Source organism: Scleropages formosus, chromosome 9 (genome assembly GCF_900964775.1).
Source record: "Scleropages formosus chromosome 9, fSclFor1.1, whole genome shotgun sequence".
In the NCBI taxonomy this organism is placed as follows: domain Eukaryota; kingdom Metazoa; phylum Chordata; class Actinopteri; order Osteoglossiformes; family Osteoglossidae; genus Scleropages; species Scleropages formosus.
The window spans coordinates 8,318,979-8,337,611 of record NC_041814.1 but is presented as its reverse complement, the minus strand read 5'-3'; the positions used below and the strand labels follow the sequence as shown (position 1 = coordinate 8,337,611).

General features: G+C 41.8%; 1 protein-coding gene across 11 annotated transcripts in view; it reads right to left on the bottom strand.

Annotated features, from left to right (window-relative positions):
- The window catches only part of nfia (nuclear factor I/A), a 112,567-nt gene extending 99,807 nt beyond the window's left edge, over positions 1-12,760 (bottom strand). For 5 of the 11 annotated variants that reach the window (XM_018726775.2, XM_018726781.2, XM_018726779.2 and 2 more), the window contains exons 1-2: positions 8,422-8,590; positions 1,689-2,217 (exon numbers count right to left, since the gene is read on the bottom strand). In XM_018726775.2, the coding sequence (XP_018582291.1) occupies positions 1,689-2,217; positions 8,422-8,448 (556 nt within the window). In that variant the 5' untranslated portion in view covers positions 8,449-8,590. The other 6 variants (XM_018726774.2, XM_018726776.2, XM_018726780.2 and 3 more) reach the window with 2 other exon arrangements.
- Between the last annotated feature and the right edge of the window lie 5,873 nt (positions 12,761-18,633).

The following is an 18,633-nucleotide window of genomic DNA, read 5'->3' as shown; positions in this document are numbered from 1 at the left end:
ACTAAGAAAAGCATTTCTAACTTTGTACTATTGATACAAATACAACATTAATAAAGCTGACACTTGAAATAAACAAATTCCCTTAAAAGTGTACCAAACTCAGTCTAATAGTCATGTTATTACTTGACTTCTTATGTGTCACTGTGTACAGTTTTGGTTTATTCTTGAAGTCTTTTGCTTTTTCTGGCCTGCATGTTCTAAATACGTGAGGAAGGGTTAATATGGGAAAATAAACAATTAGAAAGACAAAAAGCACTGAAACCAAAGCATGATACTGAAGTCGCGGTTACTCAAACTTCGACACCTGCCAGTATTGTCCGGCCGCCATTACTGTCATCTCACATATGCGCTGTTTCTTATCACAGGAAAATATTTTTACTTTCATTTATATAATCAGTGTTTTCATTATGTGAAATAGGAGTGTTAGTTTGCATAAATACTACGAACCACTGTTTGCGATACATAGTCCATGGTTTAGCATTAATAGTGTACACACAAGAAATATTACTACAGTTCACACAGTGCTTCAAATATCCGAGAATTTGCTTATTTGCTTTTCATCCTGCCAATTTTTGCCATATTCAAAAAACAACTTTTCCTTTCCTCGAAAAGCCACTAAGTCCTGTTGTTTAAATCACGATAAGTGAAATCTGAATCCAGAATCATTTTGAACATTTTCTTTCACATGCATACCACAGTCACGATCAAATAATGTCACGCAAAAGAGGTGAGTGACACCTGCATATTTGTACTCTACAACTGTTTCTCAGTGTTTTGAATTAAAGAAAATTTTAACACGAATGAAAGCCACACAGTCTTATTTCGAATATGTCCTCATTGAATCAGGATTAGGGCTCAAGCACACGGTTCTTCCAGCGAATCACCCTTCCTTGGTATTTCACTCTCACAGCCAAAATCTGAAAAAAGGCCTCACTTCTCCATGTGCATCTACTAGTAATAATGGTGCAAATAATTAGCTTTCTTTGTGAGAACAATGACTGCCTTGAAGGCATCCGAATGGCAGTCCTCATCGCAGTTGCCTGGTCTGGGCAGCAGCGTGTGTTATCGCAGGGCACTTGGCATCGCTGCTGCCCTTTTCCTAAACTGCTGCTCTATTGACCACTGGGGAAATGAACAGTCTGCTGCTGGAAAAGTTTGCGCCTGATAATGAATGGCAAAGCTGACTTTTTAGAATGTGGTGGCATCTCAAGGCCTAAATTTCATCCAAAATATGTTCGGACATGTAGTCTTTGTAAGTAGAAAAATAAATAATCAAACAAAACAAACAAATAACATTAATAAAATCTACATATGAGCAAAGCTTTTGCTTCAGTGAGTTCAGGTAAGAGTATGTCTGGTTTTGCATTGCTTCCTGTTGCATCCAAAAATATGTAATTCATCCACGTAACTGTTTTTCAGGAGAGGAGTAAGTCTGAGATGTGCTTCTCTTCGAAAAGGAGGTAATGCTGAACCTCCCAAATAACATGTGTCAACATAGCTCATGTCACCTAAACTCTGAAGCAAAAGCACATTCTTGTCGTCATAGTAGGTGCAATGTAAACGATAAAATTATTACTCAATAATTTATCAACCCTTACTGAGTGGATTATAAAAAACTGAGAAATAATAGCACAAACACATAATGTGAATAATTTATATGAATGTAAAACAAAAGTAAAGGAACTTACCTGCATGCACAAAGTATGCCAAGTATAAGTCAAGCTCCTTTACTGAAACTCCTATGTGGTGGGGCTGCACGCACAGGCCTGGGTTCGAGCACTGCGGCGACTTTACCAGACGCTCTCCATCAGTACTTTCAAGGGGAATACCTTTGAACAATATCACCATGACCAAGTCCAGCCTCCAGACCTTGTCAGCCTGTCGCAGGCAGTCAATCCTGCGCATCTTGCCCTTCTGGTCGGGGTTCGAGAGCACGCAACAGGGGGGCTTCTTCCCTGTGACAGTGAGCACAAAATCCTCCCGGAACTCAGGCCGGATGTCCTTGCGCAGTTTGGCAAGGAGGCGCGACGCCCACTTTTGCTTGACCTCTGGTTTCTCGCTGAGCAGCTCGTCCTTCACCGCCCTCTCCTCCTCCTTGGACATGCGTTTCTCGTGTTTCTTGAAGTACTTCCTCTTGCGGGCCTGCAGGTTGAACCAGGTGTAGGCGAAGGCGCGCACGTGGGGCAGCAGCGCTTCAATGAATGGATGGAACTCATCCTGCACCAGGTGAGAAGGCAAAGGAAAAACACAAAGGCAAAGGTCTTGATTACTAAGGAAATTTCATCCATTTGCAACTTACAACATAATCCTATTATTTACAAAATAAATGCAAAATGCTTCAACGCTGAGATTTGGACGTGAATTCTTTTTTTTTTTGCTCAGCACATTTTTTAATGTCATGTTAGGCCAAGTGCTTATGTTTCAGTGAATAATTTCACTTGAAATTGTTTCTTAATTGTATATTATTGACACAAACCTTAATTTAAGTGAAAATATTAAAACAATCTGGCAACGAACATTTATTTGTGTTATGTCTGACACATTGAGGCCTAAAGCATGACCCGGAGCGGGAGATAAAATACAGTGTGAAACAAGGCGCTTCTTGGCTATTAGGCAAGAATGCTGGCCCACAGAACAGGGGTCTGCCAAGACGGAGAAAACGCAATAACACAGCAGAAAGGCAGGACGCTATCTATTTTTACATTTTCATAAGCAGTCGTTCACATACATTCATTCCACTTGCGGTTTTGAGCCTTTCAGACTGCGACATCTGTTAATTTTATACAAGAGAAACGTTTCGCAGCTAGCCTCGACTGTGCACAAGAAACTCTCCAAGGCTCTTTGTGTGGCTTTTCTGTTTGTTGTGGTTCCCGGGTACACCTGCTACAGGCAAGCATACTGCTCGCCACCAAAAGCTCACCCAAAAACAAGAAACAAGGTTTTGCTTGTATTAACTTTGAAACTGATGAGTTATCTTGTGTCTACCATGCACTCATCTTTGACAGCGTTCCCCCAATAGAAAGTTGTTTTAAAGATTAAAAACAAATGGGAAGTTAATAGATTTACGGTGGAAGAATGAAAAAGATAAACGGACAAAACTACAGCGTGTCTACACATATACGAGGAAAATTACTTAAAAAAATAGCGATTGCGATATTGTCATTAGAAACTTAAGAACCTCTGTACAATCTGCAAGTTTGGGTTCCCCGAAGGAGTAGTAATAACCATGGCATTTGCAACATTGCAATTCACAACGTACCGCATCAAGTGATTGAATGAAGGTAATTAACAAATTTGCTGTCTTCTCTCATTTGCGGAGGGTACACAAAAAGGGAAACCACTGAATAAGAAACCCACACGCATACAGCCTCCTCACACTGATATTAATGAATCACTTTACACAATGAAAACAATGAATGAACGCTACACAATAGAAAATGCTATTTAAAAGTAACGCTTTGTAATCTGGATAAATTAAGCTACCACATCGGGCTACCGAATAACGTAACTAAACTAGCATATGAGATCTGGACATCATTTGTGCGCGTTCCCTATTCTTACGTGCTCAGATCCAAATGGGTGGATATTTCAGTCACTCTGAACTACACATAACACCATAACACAGCAGCACGCTCCCTAAATAGAGGCAATGCTAAACTGGACTGCTGAACGGCTAGCTCAGGTGTGTGTGCATATCGTTGAATGCAGTGATTCTGCTTTCTGTTTATTCCTTTAGATTATTTCTTGTTATACTTCACACTGCCCTTCCTTGGCTCACTCTGTAAATGATACTTTGCAAGACACCTAAACTGGCAGTGTCCCTCTGTATTACGAAATAACTATAGGATGTTAAAAATAAACCCAGTAATATACTAAAATGATCCCTGTTTATTTTCCCCACTGGATGACTTCCAGAGTCAAAACTACCGGCCTTAGTGTAAAAAATATTAACCAAGAAATTAACAATTTCCGTACTCCAATTTTTAATTGTCTTCCATTATTTTTAAACCGAATGCATTCAAAAATGTATAACACATAATCACCAGTAGATGATGTGTTAATGCTAAGAAATTATCAGCATAAAACACAGTGCTAGCTGCCGAATGGGATTTGCGGTCCAGTTCTTTCTTTCACTGACTGCACTGAGAAATGATGAAACAAGTCTGAGCTATACTTTACCATCCTAGATCCTCAAAACGGTATAACCAAATCAGGAGTAACTTTAATATAAAAGAAGTGAGCTGGGAAAAGCCACCTCAGAAAATTACCACCTCAGACAAAAAGGTAGTGTGATACAGATAGTTGATATTCATTTTTTTCTTTTCTGCTTCTTGTGTATCTGACCTCATAATAGTGCAAAAAAGTCAAACTTCCAAGTAACTGGCAAAAGGGCAATGAATACCATGAAATTTAATACACAGAACAGTGTTTGCATTCTGTAGCCTGATATTCTAGACAATCCAAAAATCAAATAGTTTGAAACAATTGGTACAAAAAAGCACTATAGCTTACGGGGCAACAGTGCATCAATGCCACATTGGTTACGTTACACACAATTACATACTTACATGACGTGATTTTAAAAAAGCATATAAATTAAATGCTCAACTACATGAGGTCAAAGAGACTTCACGGATTAATGCGTTATATTTTTTATTTCAAGTCCAAGATTTTTTTCGTTAATTTAAACCAAAAACAACGGTATGCAGTCATGGCCGAGGTGGTCTAAGACAGTCTTGGGTCCGCATTCTTTACATATATTGAAGTTCAATGGTATGTAATAACCCTGGTCTTCATGCTGGGCCATATTACTACCCTGTGCACGCAATGTGTCCTTACAGTGCATGGCCTACATAGCTGTACATCAAGCCTACAACCCTACAAACTTACGTCCACAGCTATTCATATCCTAATAATTACTATAATTGCGTACATGAAAACATGCTGAAATTCTGAAATAAACCTCAGCTTTATCTACTTAGTCATTAAAACACATTGTCTGCATTGTTTACACTTGAGCAAGGTAGGCATTAAATTTTCCTAAAGCAAAACTCCATAACAATAAGATACACACATTTCCACTACTTTTGTTTGTTTATCAGTTTCCTAGCAATAAACTATTAGTCTATCTTTAAAATCACTACAACCCATTATTTTAAGAAATATACCAGCATGTGTCAGTACCTAATAATATCAACTCTCCGTAGACATGCGTCCAGCATAAAAGGCTGGTCCAAAGAGAAATACATTAGAAATATCCACATACTGTGCAACATCATATCCAGTATGTTAGTAGTAGCGACTTCAATACATTTAACCTACCTGTAGCTGTAAACTTCTATAGATCATCTCAGTGTAATTTGTAATAGGCTGCAAGAACATCTTGCAGAAATTCATGAATAACTATCATTAAACATATTAAAAATAAATCACTCTACACTGACAACCATGCTGCAAACTTTACAACACACAGCCAACACAGCTTCCTTTATTCACCAGCTATAGGATTTCTGTGGAAACCAAGAGACATGCAGAAACAGCAGCCAACTCACACCGTGAAGTTTTAAGTAAGACATATTATAAGCATGCCCATGGACTCCTGGATTTTTATCAGTCACTGCTCGCTCAGTAAATGCCAAGCAAAAATTAACAGCTGGGAGTTTTCTGAGGCCTAAGAAAAAGTGTGTTATACAGTCTTATTCAAAACACGCTCATCAGGCAACGGGGTATTCTTCTGAGACAACATGTCTCATCAATTACTGCTGCACATCAATTGAAGCTCTTACAAATGCAAAGGTATATTTAATGCATTTTGGAACAAGAAGCCTATCAGGGTCCAGAAGAAAACTGAAATGTCAATGATGAATCAGGCTGCCATTTAAAATATTAATACAGAATGCAGTAAAGTTATTATCTTAGTTTTAATGGATGAATCCTAACAGGTTATTGGCAAGTGGGACACTACCTCCATTGTATTATTTTATAGGTTGTTTACCTTAAGACTACTTATTTTATGTCTGGCACTCGGAAATAATGTTACTTCATTCAGTTAAAAACAAAACATGGTTTACTAAAACGTTTGATACAATTGATACTGTTTTAGAAAACACTAAAAACCTCGCAGGTGTGCCTATATAATTAAAAACTACACTGGGGCTAAATAATACACTTTATAAACACTATATAGATAAATCTCTGTTAGACACACACTGTAAATTTTTCATTATTTTAAATTGTAAATTGTACGTACTGAAAACCAAAATATGCTCACACTTCTCACATCAGTCTTCATTATTTTTGCTGTATTACTCCTGTGATAATTTTCTAATAATCCAATCGAATGGGTTTTAAATACACACCTGCAAGCAGTAATTTTACTCTTTCATTAATAGTACCTCAAAACAATGGCATAATAAATATCCTAGTTTTCAAACTGAGCATATGTGTAGTCAGCTATGAGTAAAAATGCCCAAACTGCCAGATTTCCAAGTAGTAAAACAATATATTTTCAAGGGCGTTTCAATCATACAGAACAGAAACAGACTTGAGCATTTTCCACTTATTAAATTATAAAAAAGATGGTGTAATATAAAATCCTCTTCCCTCACATAACACGGTTGAAAATTAACCCTAAAACTGGTACTTTCTGCAAAATATTAATTAAATAGCAACGTGTGTTTTAAATTATTTTATGCAATTAATAAGCCCAAGCATACAATATTTGTGGTACAGCTCCAACTGACTGAGCTGAACAGTCTCCTTCATACATCACATAAAAATGTGACCTAAGTGATGATATATGCGATGCAATGTAAACAATAGGTCCAAAGGGAATTAAATATTACAATTAAAAATCATGTTCAGTTTCTGGTAAAATATGTTATTTATGTTTATTACGTACCCTTGATCAAGGTACTTACCCTGGGGTACTTACCCTGAATCGATACATTAAGAACACCGTGCCTTATAAATGGGTAAATCATTGTAAGTGGAGTATCTAGCACTCCAAGCCGATTTAGACAGAGACGTCAGCTACTTAAAGGATAATGATGATGATAATAATAATAATAACAAATGCTGATGTTAATGATGACAATACGAATTTATCCGTGCGGCCGGGCTGTCACCTCAGCTAACCCCCGAGCCCCAGCGTGCTCTCCCGTCGTCGGACCGGACAGAGTCACGTTCATGATGGTGTGTTTTCCTCTCGTTCAGTGTCTCGCACGTTTAGGAAGCAACTAAAGAGGGAAGGAAGGACTGGAGCAGACAAACTGAGAGAGGAAAGGAGGCGCGACTCGGACCCAGTTCCTCTGCGAAGCCGAAGGGCCTTTGACATCCACGCGAGCTGAGAGTAACTGAGTTAGTCCCGCTGCCACTCGATCTCCTACTTCGTACAAAAACCACATTGTTTTGTAATAGTAATAGTGCCGCTTCTTGCTTTATTCATGATGCTCCCGAAGGATGACGAGCCATCGCACGTTTTTTTTTTTTTTTTTTAAATAAATCTCTGCTCTCTAAAAGTTATTCTGGAAAAAGGAGAGTGACGCGTTAGGGGGACGCTGCGAATCGCGCTGCGGATTCAGATCGGACTCACCGCCACACGCAGAAATAAAAAGACAACAAAGTTCATATTTGGAATATGTTACCAACAGAAGAAGCCGGCGTTTCGTGATTCACAGACGCGGCGCCGAGCGTTTTATTTCGCGGAAACGCGCCGTTCGTCGCCGCTTGCGAAACCGCTCGACTCAACTAAGTCGCACACAGCAACGAACTCACATTGATTTATATAATAAAGTTAGCGTTGTTGTTAAGTGTGAGGTGCAAACCCCAGAAAAGAAAACAAAGAAAGTTTGTGCACGGGCTGATACATTGATGTTAACCTGAGAAATGCACACGAATCGATTTCGCACCGGGTTTTTAAGCGAAAACGTAACACGCGACGACTTCGCGTACCGAAACACGCACGAAAAACATCTGCGAGTGAAACGCTGGATGAGGCATTTAATAGTTTAAATCGAGGAAATGACACTACCGTGTCTTCGCTAATTCTTGAAAGTAAACTTTCAAGCATGGCACGACTGACGACTGCTGCTGCTGCACTGCTTCGAGGCTGGTGTAGTACTATACAGACGACAGATATACTACGGTAAAGTGCACTCAGTGCAAACTACACTCGCGCTGTGTCATTCCGTGTTATTGCGCCCAAGGTGTAACTGGACACACGCCGGATACGTGACAGCACACGGTGCGTGTGAGGAGGCGACCGCCGTCCGCCATGTGCCGCTTCACCCGGACGCCTCTGTCACACAGAACCGCGCGCGTCTCGCCCCCCGTCACCGGTGTCCCGCCACGGCCGGAGACAGGACCCACGCGCACCACCAGCCCACGTCTCACCGATTACAGAGGAAAAGTCGCACTTACCTGCGTCAGACATAGCGGGGAGTACATGTCTCCTGTGTTTTTTTTTTTTTTTTTTTTTTTTTTTTTTTGCTCTGTATTGTTATAACGTGTGTGCGCGCGCGCGTGTGCGTGCAGCCTGTGTTTTCGTGTTATGTATGTTAAAGTGAGGTGTATGCATGTGTGTGTAAATGTACGTGTCAGTGTGTATGTGGGTATGTGTACGTGTGTGTGAAAAGAAAAAAAAAAAAAAGGAGAGAGAGAGAGAGAGAGAGAGAGAGAGAAGGGAGAGAGGGAGGAAAAAAATCAAGCCCGCTTCTTGCTTTCACATTTCCAACTCTGCGAAGCGCGAGCGGCGCTCCGGCGCTCCATAGAGCTGAACTTTAACCCCGCCTCGAGTTACAACGGCTCGAACTCCCCGCGCGCGTCTACTGTACTCAGCTGCTCGGGCGGCGGAGGGGTCCCTTCGCCGGCGCGCGCGCAACTTTCACCAGCGGCATAGTCAACAGCCGAGTCAAGTCCGGGAGCACGTAACTGGATGCCCTGCAGGGTCGCGAACGTGCGATGAAAAAATAAATAAAAAAATGCAAGTGCGTTGAGTCGCCGCACCACCGGCTTGCAAGAATTAAAAAAAAAAACAAAAAAAAACAACTAGTATTCTCCACAATTCAGTTGAAGTGCCGATTTTGAAAAGCACCGCGGTTCTCCGTGCAACCCGCGCGCTCTAACCGGGAGCATTGCAGGCATGTGGTGGCTGAGCGGCGCTGCCAACTCCGCGCGGCGTCCCTTTGATTTAGTGCAAAGTGAGACCGCGAGATGTGAGGGCGGTACGCAGTAATATCCGTGAGAGCGCGGCGTGCTCACAACGGACAGTCACCGTGTCTTTTGCCTTCTCTTTCCCGTCGGCGGAGAAGCTAAACAAACATCCCGGCTTCTGTGTCGGTCCGAGGCAGCAGAGCGACGAGCCACCTTCTCCTCCTCCTGTGTTCGACCCTAAGCTACCACTTCACTTTTAACCACGATGCCAGGAGGAGGACAGCACGCCCGGGCTCCTCTCTTTGCTTAGCGTCTCCGTTATCCAGCGCAGACTGAAAATGAGAAACGTAACGTTGCAACAACGTTCTTTAAACGTGCGCGCGGGGTCTTCGGAGGTGTCGCTGCACCGTGACGAACTAGCGCGACCTGCGTCGAGAAGCGCCGTATGGAACGTGACTTTGCTTTTGAAAGTTAATAAACTGAGGCCATATAATTATCGCGGCAAATCGTTCGCTCGTCCAGTCCAAAAGATCAAGAATTAAAGCGTTTAACCGCTCCCGGGTGCTGCTCGGGCGTCTTTGCTCTGTCACGCAATCGCGTTTTGCAGGCGACAGTGGAAGCCCATCATGTCACATGCCATGTGAGAGCAGTTCGGTTCGGTCCCGTTCCCTTCCTTTAGGTTCTCTTTAAGGCGCCCATACAGCAACAGGAGTACTGTATTAGTAAAGGTTAAACCTTAGGACGGCGATGCGGGCAGCACACACCCCTGACAACACACACCGCCCCTCGGGTAGAAACCTTTAAACTTTCCCGTACGGTATGTCCCGACAAGCCACGGACTTTTCCACGTTGCCCACTTTTTTTTTTTTTTTTTTTTTTTTTTAAAGTGTTGGACACTTGCTGTGAGCCGGTCTGCACTCTGACTCTATATTTTCTCCTGTCTTGTTTATTCACTTCTTTTTCTTCCTCTTGTTCGGTGCAACAATAACGAACCACGACTCTTTCGTATCAGTAAGCGTATCCTAAGAATTTCAAACGCAAAGCAATGCGAAGATGAAGAGTGTCCAGCCTGCAGGCTGCCGCACGATACTCCTGAGTCCTGACAAACTCCACGCGCCCAGACAAGGAAATAAGGCGTTCAATAGAACAAAACATTAAGCATGAAACAGCGCAAAAAGTGTGTTGTGAACAAAACTTAACATTGCCACACAGATGCCCCCACGGAATTCTATGTGATAAAAACTGTACAAAGACTTAACTAATCACTCTCCCAAAGTCATGCATATCATTATGTGACAAAGGCTCCTTTGATGCACCGTGTACCCGCAGTCCCAGAGAGGCCACGGACAATCTCCGGCTCGCACATTTCTTAGCTCTTGTTCTCTATAATAAAATAGTCTCGGATTTTCATGCCACCACAGTTTTCAGTCATATCTATATTACGCTTACAAGGATAATAATCGAGTGTTACCAGGATAATTGTTTGTAACATACTTCATGGCAGAACCGTAATTATTGTGGTCTACTACTGTGACAATGCCACGACGTTTTAATTCGTGGAGCTGGGTAAGGAATTTGGGGAAATTAATGATTCACCTAGATTGTGACGTTGGTTTAAAACGACACCGATTTTTACATCACTTATCCTTAAAAACCGTATTATGAAGAAATTCTATGCTGTGCACTCTGACTTCTTGGATTTGTGTTGCGCCGTGCTCTTCCTTGGCCTTGTACAACTTGGGAAATGTAGCGACAAAGAGAAGTCAATTGGGCGCCCTCTAGAAAACGGTCAGAAACCAAACCCCGCTGTTAGCGGTAGCCCTGCATGTGTGCTGCCGTCTTCACTACGCTACAGCCTCGGGCGCAACTGATAAGACGGAGCGTCAGTGCGCATGCGCACGGTGTCTACATGGGACTTGTAGTTTAATAAAATACTATAATACCGCTATCGCCAGCATAATTACTACTACGAAACGTAAAAATCACAATTCAAAGTAAAGACGTCATTTAGGGACAGGATAATGTTTAATTAATCTATAATGTGAGCCAAATGTTATTTAAAGAACAAATCTTAGTCCTGCTGTTTTATTATTTTCATCCCGGAGTAGGTTTACATAAAGCCAATGAAATATTACTTAATCTTGGCCACCATCAGGTAATAAATCATGATATGACTCAAGTGCTTTCAGCAATAACAACAACCTACCTAATTTATGCGGCTGAAAATGATTCCTACAGGTTGGAGATCTTATTATATCTTTGTTATGACCGAGGTAAGCAAATCTAAACTAAATTTAGGGTAAAAATTCTAAATAGTTTTATTAAAGGATCAGAACTGGAGCGTAGTTAAACGAAAGCATGTGTGTCTTTAGTAAGACAAAATAACCCCACCACTAAAGGTGAATTCTTCAGATAATTCTCAAACCTAAACTAACGGCCAGGAAATGGTTTCACACTCTCTGTTCAACTTCCAGCGAAGTTACTATAATTTGACATGTTGAATTGTACGACGAGAACTGCGGAGTCGAGATAACCCTCTGCAGAGACAGATCCAGCCTGTTCTACAAAAGCATATTTCTGATTGGACAATAATCCGACATTTAAAGCCTATTGCCCACCCTATTGGACAGCCGTCCCGTCAGTCGCCCCCCGAGAGGACCCGTTCGACTCTACTATATTACTAGGTTGAGGGCTATTGCCGGACCACACTGCAGAATTTGCGCTTATATTTTTGCAGTATTTTCTCACGCGATCGTTTTCTCTCGGTCTAGATACCACAATATACTTGTCAAGGGTCCACTAACGATCTCACAGCTTTCTCTCTCGGCACCAGCTTGTTAAAATAATAAGAAAACAAGGATTTGGTGCAATAGCTGCACCGCGAGCACATCATTTCCGACCATAGCACATCTTGCTATATCCTACCTTTCACTTCGCCCCTTGGCATCTACAATGCAAAGTAAAAATCTGTTTAAATCAACAGACGAACGTGTAATTCGCACGTACCATTGCCATGTAAAGTGTACGTTAGAAACTTTACAATGCTGAGACGAAGTGCTTCATTTTCAGCCACCGTTTTGATTTATTTTAAGGTGGAAAAAAAAGTCGCACAACTTGCTGCCGCTGCTGTTTTAACGGAACCAAGAACAAACACTATCTGACCAATTGCTCCGGCCCCCTAGTCTTTAATTCCGATCAGAAAGAACAAAAAAATAAAAAAAACAAGATTTGCAGTGAGTGTTTTCGTTCCTCCTCGCTGTTTGACAGCGGTCCAGGCTTGGCAGAGCTGGCTGGCTCTCGACACACACTCTATACGTCTGTTGCTCGGTCTGTCAGACTTTGTGCACAAGTTGCGATCGATCCGGCGAGTCCCGCACGTTCGTTTCCGCAATCGCAGCGATCTGCACGATGACCCACGCAGGAACCCACGCAGTGCCCACGCAGCGCCTCCTCGCCTTCTCCTCCCAAGCCGAGCCGTGCTGGCAAAGCAAAGCTAGCGAAGACGCCTGCCAGACACCAGTGAGTCCTGCCTGTCGGCTCCCGAGCCGGAAAGTGAAGTTTCTTCGCCCCCCCCACCCTCCTGCACATTGCTGCAGAATTGCAGCGCGCTCCGTCCGCGTGCATCGTGCAGAAGAAGGGGGGAGCGCTGCCACGCGCGACCGAGTGCGCGATTTTACAACAACGTAAATATATACCAACCGGCAAAGAATCCTACACTCTAAGTTTTTTTTTTTTCTTCCTATTGGCTCTGTCTAAAGTCCATGGTCTACAGAAGGTTGTCATCGCGCTCTTGTGTCAGTTTATGGCTTTTTTTTTTTTTTTTTTCCCCTCATCCTCATACGTGAGTGGGCTACCGGTGGCGCGAGCTCACACAGCTGTTCGCGAGGGAAGCGTCAATTGTCCGCAGCCGCTCTGCCCGCCGCTTCGCGATGCCGCGTAACCAGCGCAGGTCAGTCGCAGGGCCGCTGCTGCTGTTGCCGAGGCTGCTGCTGGTCGTACGGCCGCCGCGGGGAGTTTCTTAACTCACGGGCAGCGCGCAGGAGCCCACTGTGCGCCTCTGACTGACCGCTCGGAAGCGACGGGAACGCGCCTTGTACCGCAGCTCGTGTTTGTGTGAGTCCGTCGGATGCGCGCCGCAGCGCCCGGTAAAAAGCGCTCAGGGTCGGGATCGCGGTGCGGTGCTGTACTGTACTGTACTGTACCGAGCGAGGTGCACATTTGGCCGTGCTTTCATTGCCTTTGTTTTGACGGCTGTGTGGTTCTGCTCAGTGTGGAGGCTCTGCCGTAGCGCGCCACGCAGGACGAGTCAAGTGCGCTTCTTCTCATGGAGCGAACTGCGCTCGCAATTATTATTTCTCAGTCAGTTTCTCCACGTGCTGCGACTGCGGGGACATCCGTGCCCAACATGTTCTTCCCTTTCTTTCTGATGAACGCGTGCTGTATGGGCCGGTGTTTAACCTGGAGTTATTTCAGCATCACTCACTGCCTTGATTTTCGGGAAAAAAAAAGGTGATGAAAATGTCACGCGCTGCTGACAACTTCTCCCAAGTAACGGCGCGTTAGTCGCGCAGTTTAGAAAAAGTTTAGTAAACACGTAGTTATGCTTTAGTCGTGTAATTAGTCAGAGCGGATAGTTAGAGCTTTTTAATAGTGTCTAAACATAGTCACAGCCCGACAAAAGACCTACTACCTACACCTTTACATTTTATTTCTTATTGATAATAATACAAAATGTTATATTGTTGATATTTCCATTTTTGAATACAAAAAAAATTAATTTTCTCGTTTTTCACACTCAACTAAGAAACTCCTGCTGGAAAAGTGAAACACTTTGCATTTTTGAAGTAAAACTTTACAGTAACAGAAGAAAAGATTCCACTCAATGATGGCATGTAGTAAAGCAAAATGTATTTATGATCTCGCATGTGAATGAAATGAAATTTATTTTCCTGAAGAAATGATGTTCCCTCAAGTCAGTAACGGGGACCATTCTGCTTTTCTGGAACCCTTTGCACTTCACATGATTGGGATTCACTGTGTACTTTTATTATGCTCATGATTTCTCACACATGAAGGAAGTTTATTTTGCAGCTTCTCATTGCAACCTCCCCCAGCACAATAAATTCTGAATGACATTTGAAATAGTGCAGTTTTAGATTAAATTCATATCACCTTCTCCATTCTGGTCTTACTAAAACATGCACGGAGATGCATGGCAGAGACACTAGCATTAGAGATGCTTTGCTAATGGTTACAAATGATACTGTTTGCATATAACTAAAGAGATACAGTCTTAAAAACTCTGTAGTACTTTCAAGAGAAAACTAAGTTAAAACTTGAACTGAACTTGCTACACGCAAACAGTGTCTATTGTTAGTGAAATCAAAATTACACAAATTAAAAAATAATGTGAGCTCTCTGAATAATATTTTATGAACATGCCATAAAATGTTTTGGTTCTATGCAAATATTTATGTCTGAGAGGTAACATAATAATTAGCTCTCTTTCACAAGGAACTGTTAAGGCCACTGGTGCAGGAAACCTTACTGAAAAGGGTTGTGGCTTATTAGTAGCAAAAGTACTCTATACAAAATATTTGGATATTACAGGTCACTTTCTGATAATCTTGATGTCCTGCAGAAGATTTTGTTTGGGCGTTTTAAGACGTACCTGTATTATAACTAGGTGTAGAAAACATTTCCATGGTTTGGTTCATTATTTGCATAGCAGCTACATGCAAAGGTCATTCATTCTGATATCTCCATTCTTAATATTAAATATGTAAAAGGTAATTTAAACTAATCTGTACAACATCACAGTAAATTGCATTTGTTTATTCTAAATTCTGCTCATAACTATGGTACATCATCTGAGTAGTCTGGCCTTAAAAACTTTTTTGTTTTTTCATATTTAACAAAAGCTGTTTGTTTGCTACTCATCAATCATAAAGCTTTTATAAGTGGAGAAAGGAGAAAAAATATATAATTTTCTCACTGAGAGAAAAGCAAAAATATTATTATGTTCAGTCAAAGGTGTATAACCCATAACGTTATATTTTATCAAATAACAATCAAGATAACTAAAATGTTCATTATTCTCATGATTATGATATGACTATTTTGTCTGATGGCACTGTTGAAAAGTCCAATAAAGTTAAGAAAACAATCTACTATATTCAGCATTTATTTCCAGAGTTAAGATGTGAAGAATTAAAATTTTGATAGCATAATTTATTCATATTTTCCCTTAAAAAGTCATACAAAACTCTGAACTTCTATGAACCCAAACTTGAAAAAGTTTTACAGAAAAGGGGTCTCTTGCCCTTTAAATTAAAAACTTTACTTCCTAGGTCTGCCACACCTTCTCCGCAGTTTTGGCCAAAATATGATATGTAAAAAAGCATGAATATGAAGCTTTATTAAACATAAATTTAAGGAGCGATCAGCAGTCATACATTAAATTGGTTTTACAGGTAGACTGAATTTTCATCAGTAGTAGCATTCTTATGTAAGTTGATCAGTGGCGGAGGGTGGTTTCCCAGCAAACATTGATAAATATGAGAAGTAGTTCCGTAATTTTTTTTTGTCTTATATATTGAGATGAAAAGTTGTATCCAGATGGTGGAGAAAATAAATAAATTTAATGGCTAAGGACTTCTCTGTGCAAAGATTGAATTGGCCCATTAGACGGTAAAGCAAGATGTAGAGAAACTTGGCATGAAAGAAACCTTGGGCTAATGAAGAGAATCTTGTACGCTAACAGAAATTGAAGTAGATCATTTGACAGGCAATTTTGAACCTGGCTAGACTTTGCAGAACTGTCTTTTAACCTACATATGTGGTTATTTCTAATCTGAATCACAATACACTAATCTCAAAAGTTTAAATTAATCAGCATAATTTGTGGGTTGTTTTGCACAATTGCAAATGTGAACAATAGTTGATTGCAGTTATCTTCTCATTCTCATATTTTGACAAGCGTACAGAGATCTAGATACACGAAGTCGTGTACAACTCTTTTCGATGAATATGTTTCCAGGATTGCTCTATACGCTTCCCGGTCAGCTGTATACAATATTTGCCGTCACCTAAGCTAAGATATTGAAAACTTTACTTTTTTTTGTTTGTTTTTAATGCTTCACCTTGTGACCCTCTTTTTTAAAATATGTATGTTTCATATTTGGCCACTAGTTAGATTTGACCACATGCACTGTTACAGTGACCCTAGCCGGCCTATAATGTTGTTACTAGTAATAAATCATGCCCTAGCCTATATACCATAGAGGAATGCTGTATGTTAAACAGATGGTCAACATCAGCAACTGGGAAAATAAATTTAGCCAATAAAAAGCATGATAAAGACAATATTTAGGGGCTGCTTTTATGTGTAAAAGGTTTGTGTGTTGCCTCTTGAGGACACTATATCATACAGTTCACACAGATTCAACCTTTTATTCCTGAACTCTTGCTGTTTTAATAAAGTGCTGGCAAATGACCAAGTCTGAACTGTTGAGTAGTGTCAACATCCCAGAGACCCGCAGAAGAGTGAATGGGGACCTAAACGTTTCCCATGATGTACCTACATTACTTTCATGCACAGTGCAAAAATAATGATCTAGGACTTAGAGCCAGAAAAGATATATTAAACCTCATAGTTACCAAAGCCAGCAATCGTGGCTCATTAAACCAGTAAAGGTGTTTTAATTAAACTGCTTCCTCTACACAGGAAAAAAAAAAAAAAAAAAAAAAAACTCAAGAAATTATTATTTTATGATTGCGGTTAATTGAAAAAGTATGTCACAAAAGTAATGCGTAAAACACAAAGAACGCGTCTGTTCTTATTAATGAACAAACGCCTGACTAATTGTCTACTTATATGTTTTATTCAGGCGCAAAAAGCGAATTTAATACACGTTTTAATTGTGTAACCCTAATGCACTAATGGTTTGTTCTCCATTCGGAGCTGCGCCGAGCTCTGCCAGCGTACGTCTACGCGGGAAGGCAGAAGAGACGCCTTTACAGTATTTTGTGCCAAGTTCTGCAAAAAGATGTTTAAAGCTCCAGCTCCCCCAAACCCCATGCCAGGGCTGAGCGGCGGCGCTGCGACGGTCGGGAGGACACAAGGGACTGGAGCGCGCGGAAGAGCGCGGGAAAGCGCGGGAGCGCGCAGATCTCACTCGCAGATAATCACTAATGACTGCTAATAAGCGTCGGTGGCGCTCACAAACTTTGCCTCGCGCTGAACCTCCACTTTTCCACACAGGCGGAGCGCTGCACCCTTCTCAAAATCGGCGTCGGAGTCACTTTTTTTTTTTTCTTCCTCTTCGCGCGGACTTGAGGAAACTTCGAGAGGGCGGAAAAACAAGGTAAAGCACGTGTGAAAGAGAAAAGGTGAAAGTGTAGAAACGCCGGAATGTTAGTACGGGTGCCTTTTCTCCCCTGTTTGCTGTGGAAATGCAGGGAGCGCTGGGAAGCCCTCTGTCCCGGGCAGGGCGCGAGCGGAGGCGCACGTGAGCTCCTTCGCGCTCCTTTTTACACCCGTTCGAAGTGCGCAGCTCCGCTTTTGACAGCGCGCGTCGGAAGGCGGGCGCGCCGTGGGTTAACTGCGTGGACCGCTCCGTGGACCTGTCCGCACCTCCACTGACGTCAAAGCGCGTTTCACACACTGTCGTCGGCCATTTCTTCAGAACATTTTACGACGCATTTTCATCTGCACTCAGAGTGACATTCGCTCGGCTGCCTAAATCATGTGCACATGTTTGTATGAGGCCATCAGAAGAGCAGAGGTAGGCTGTGTCCAGGGGTTTGTCACCTCTATGTCAGCGAGCTCCAAAAACCCAAAGAGCACGACTGTTCAGGACAGGGGCTTCAGGTTCTTATCCCAAAACTTGAACTTCACGGGGCTCATAATTCAGATTACACGTGTCTGCAGAATAATTATTCATCCGCCGCGCTCCTTTATGAAGAAGAGTCCTGGGAAGGATCAGGCGGGTGTTCTGCTAAGTACATTTGCCAACATAAAAATAAAAGTATTTATGAACAGTCAATGTCAGTCAAAGTTCTGCAAGAACAGAATATCGTTTTTGAACGCTATAATTATTGAATGAAGGGAGCCTTCATCATCTTATAAAAATAAAATGAAAAGTGTCACTCTTAAAACATATCTGCTTAAGTCTCCAAATATGCGTCCATGTACTGAGGTCTGTCTGCAGTGAGAAAACTTTCTAGCTGCTTTTTGACTCGTTTGTTACCTTGAAATTGCCGTTATTGTGCATATTCTGTATTTACAATTAGGTTAAAATGCGAGTAAAATATGAATTGCAGTCGTAATTATAGATTACGATGCCGAAAATGTTTAAATACCAGTCGATCGCAGCTTCGGCTGAGACGTATGCGTATGGAGTTAGTATAACAGTCCACATGTAGGTTCTCGGGCGGAGGTTCGCGCGCACTGTACGCGTGACCCCTCTCATGGGCTCC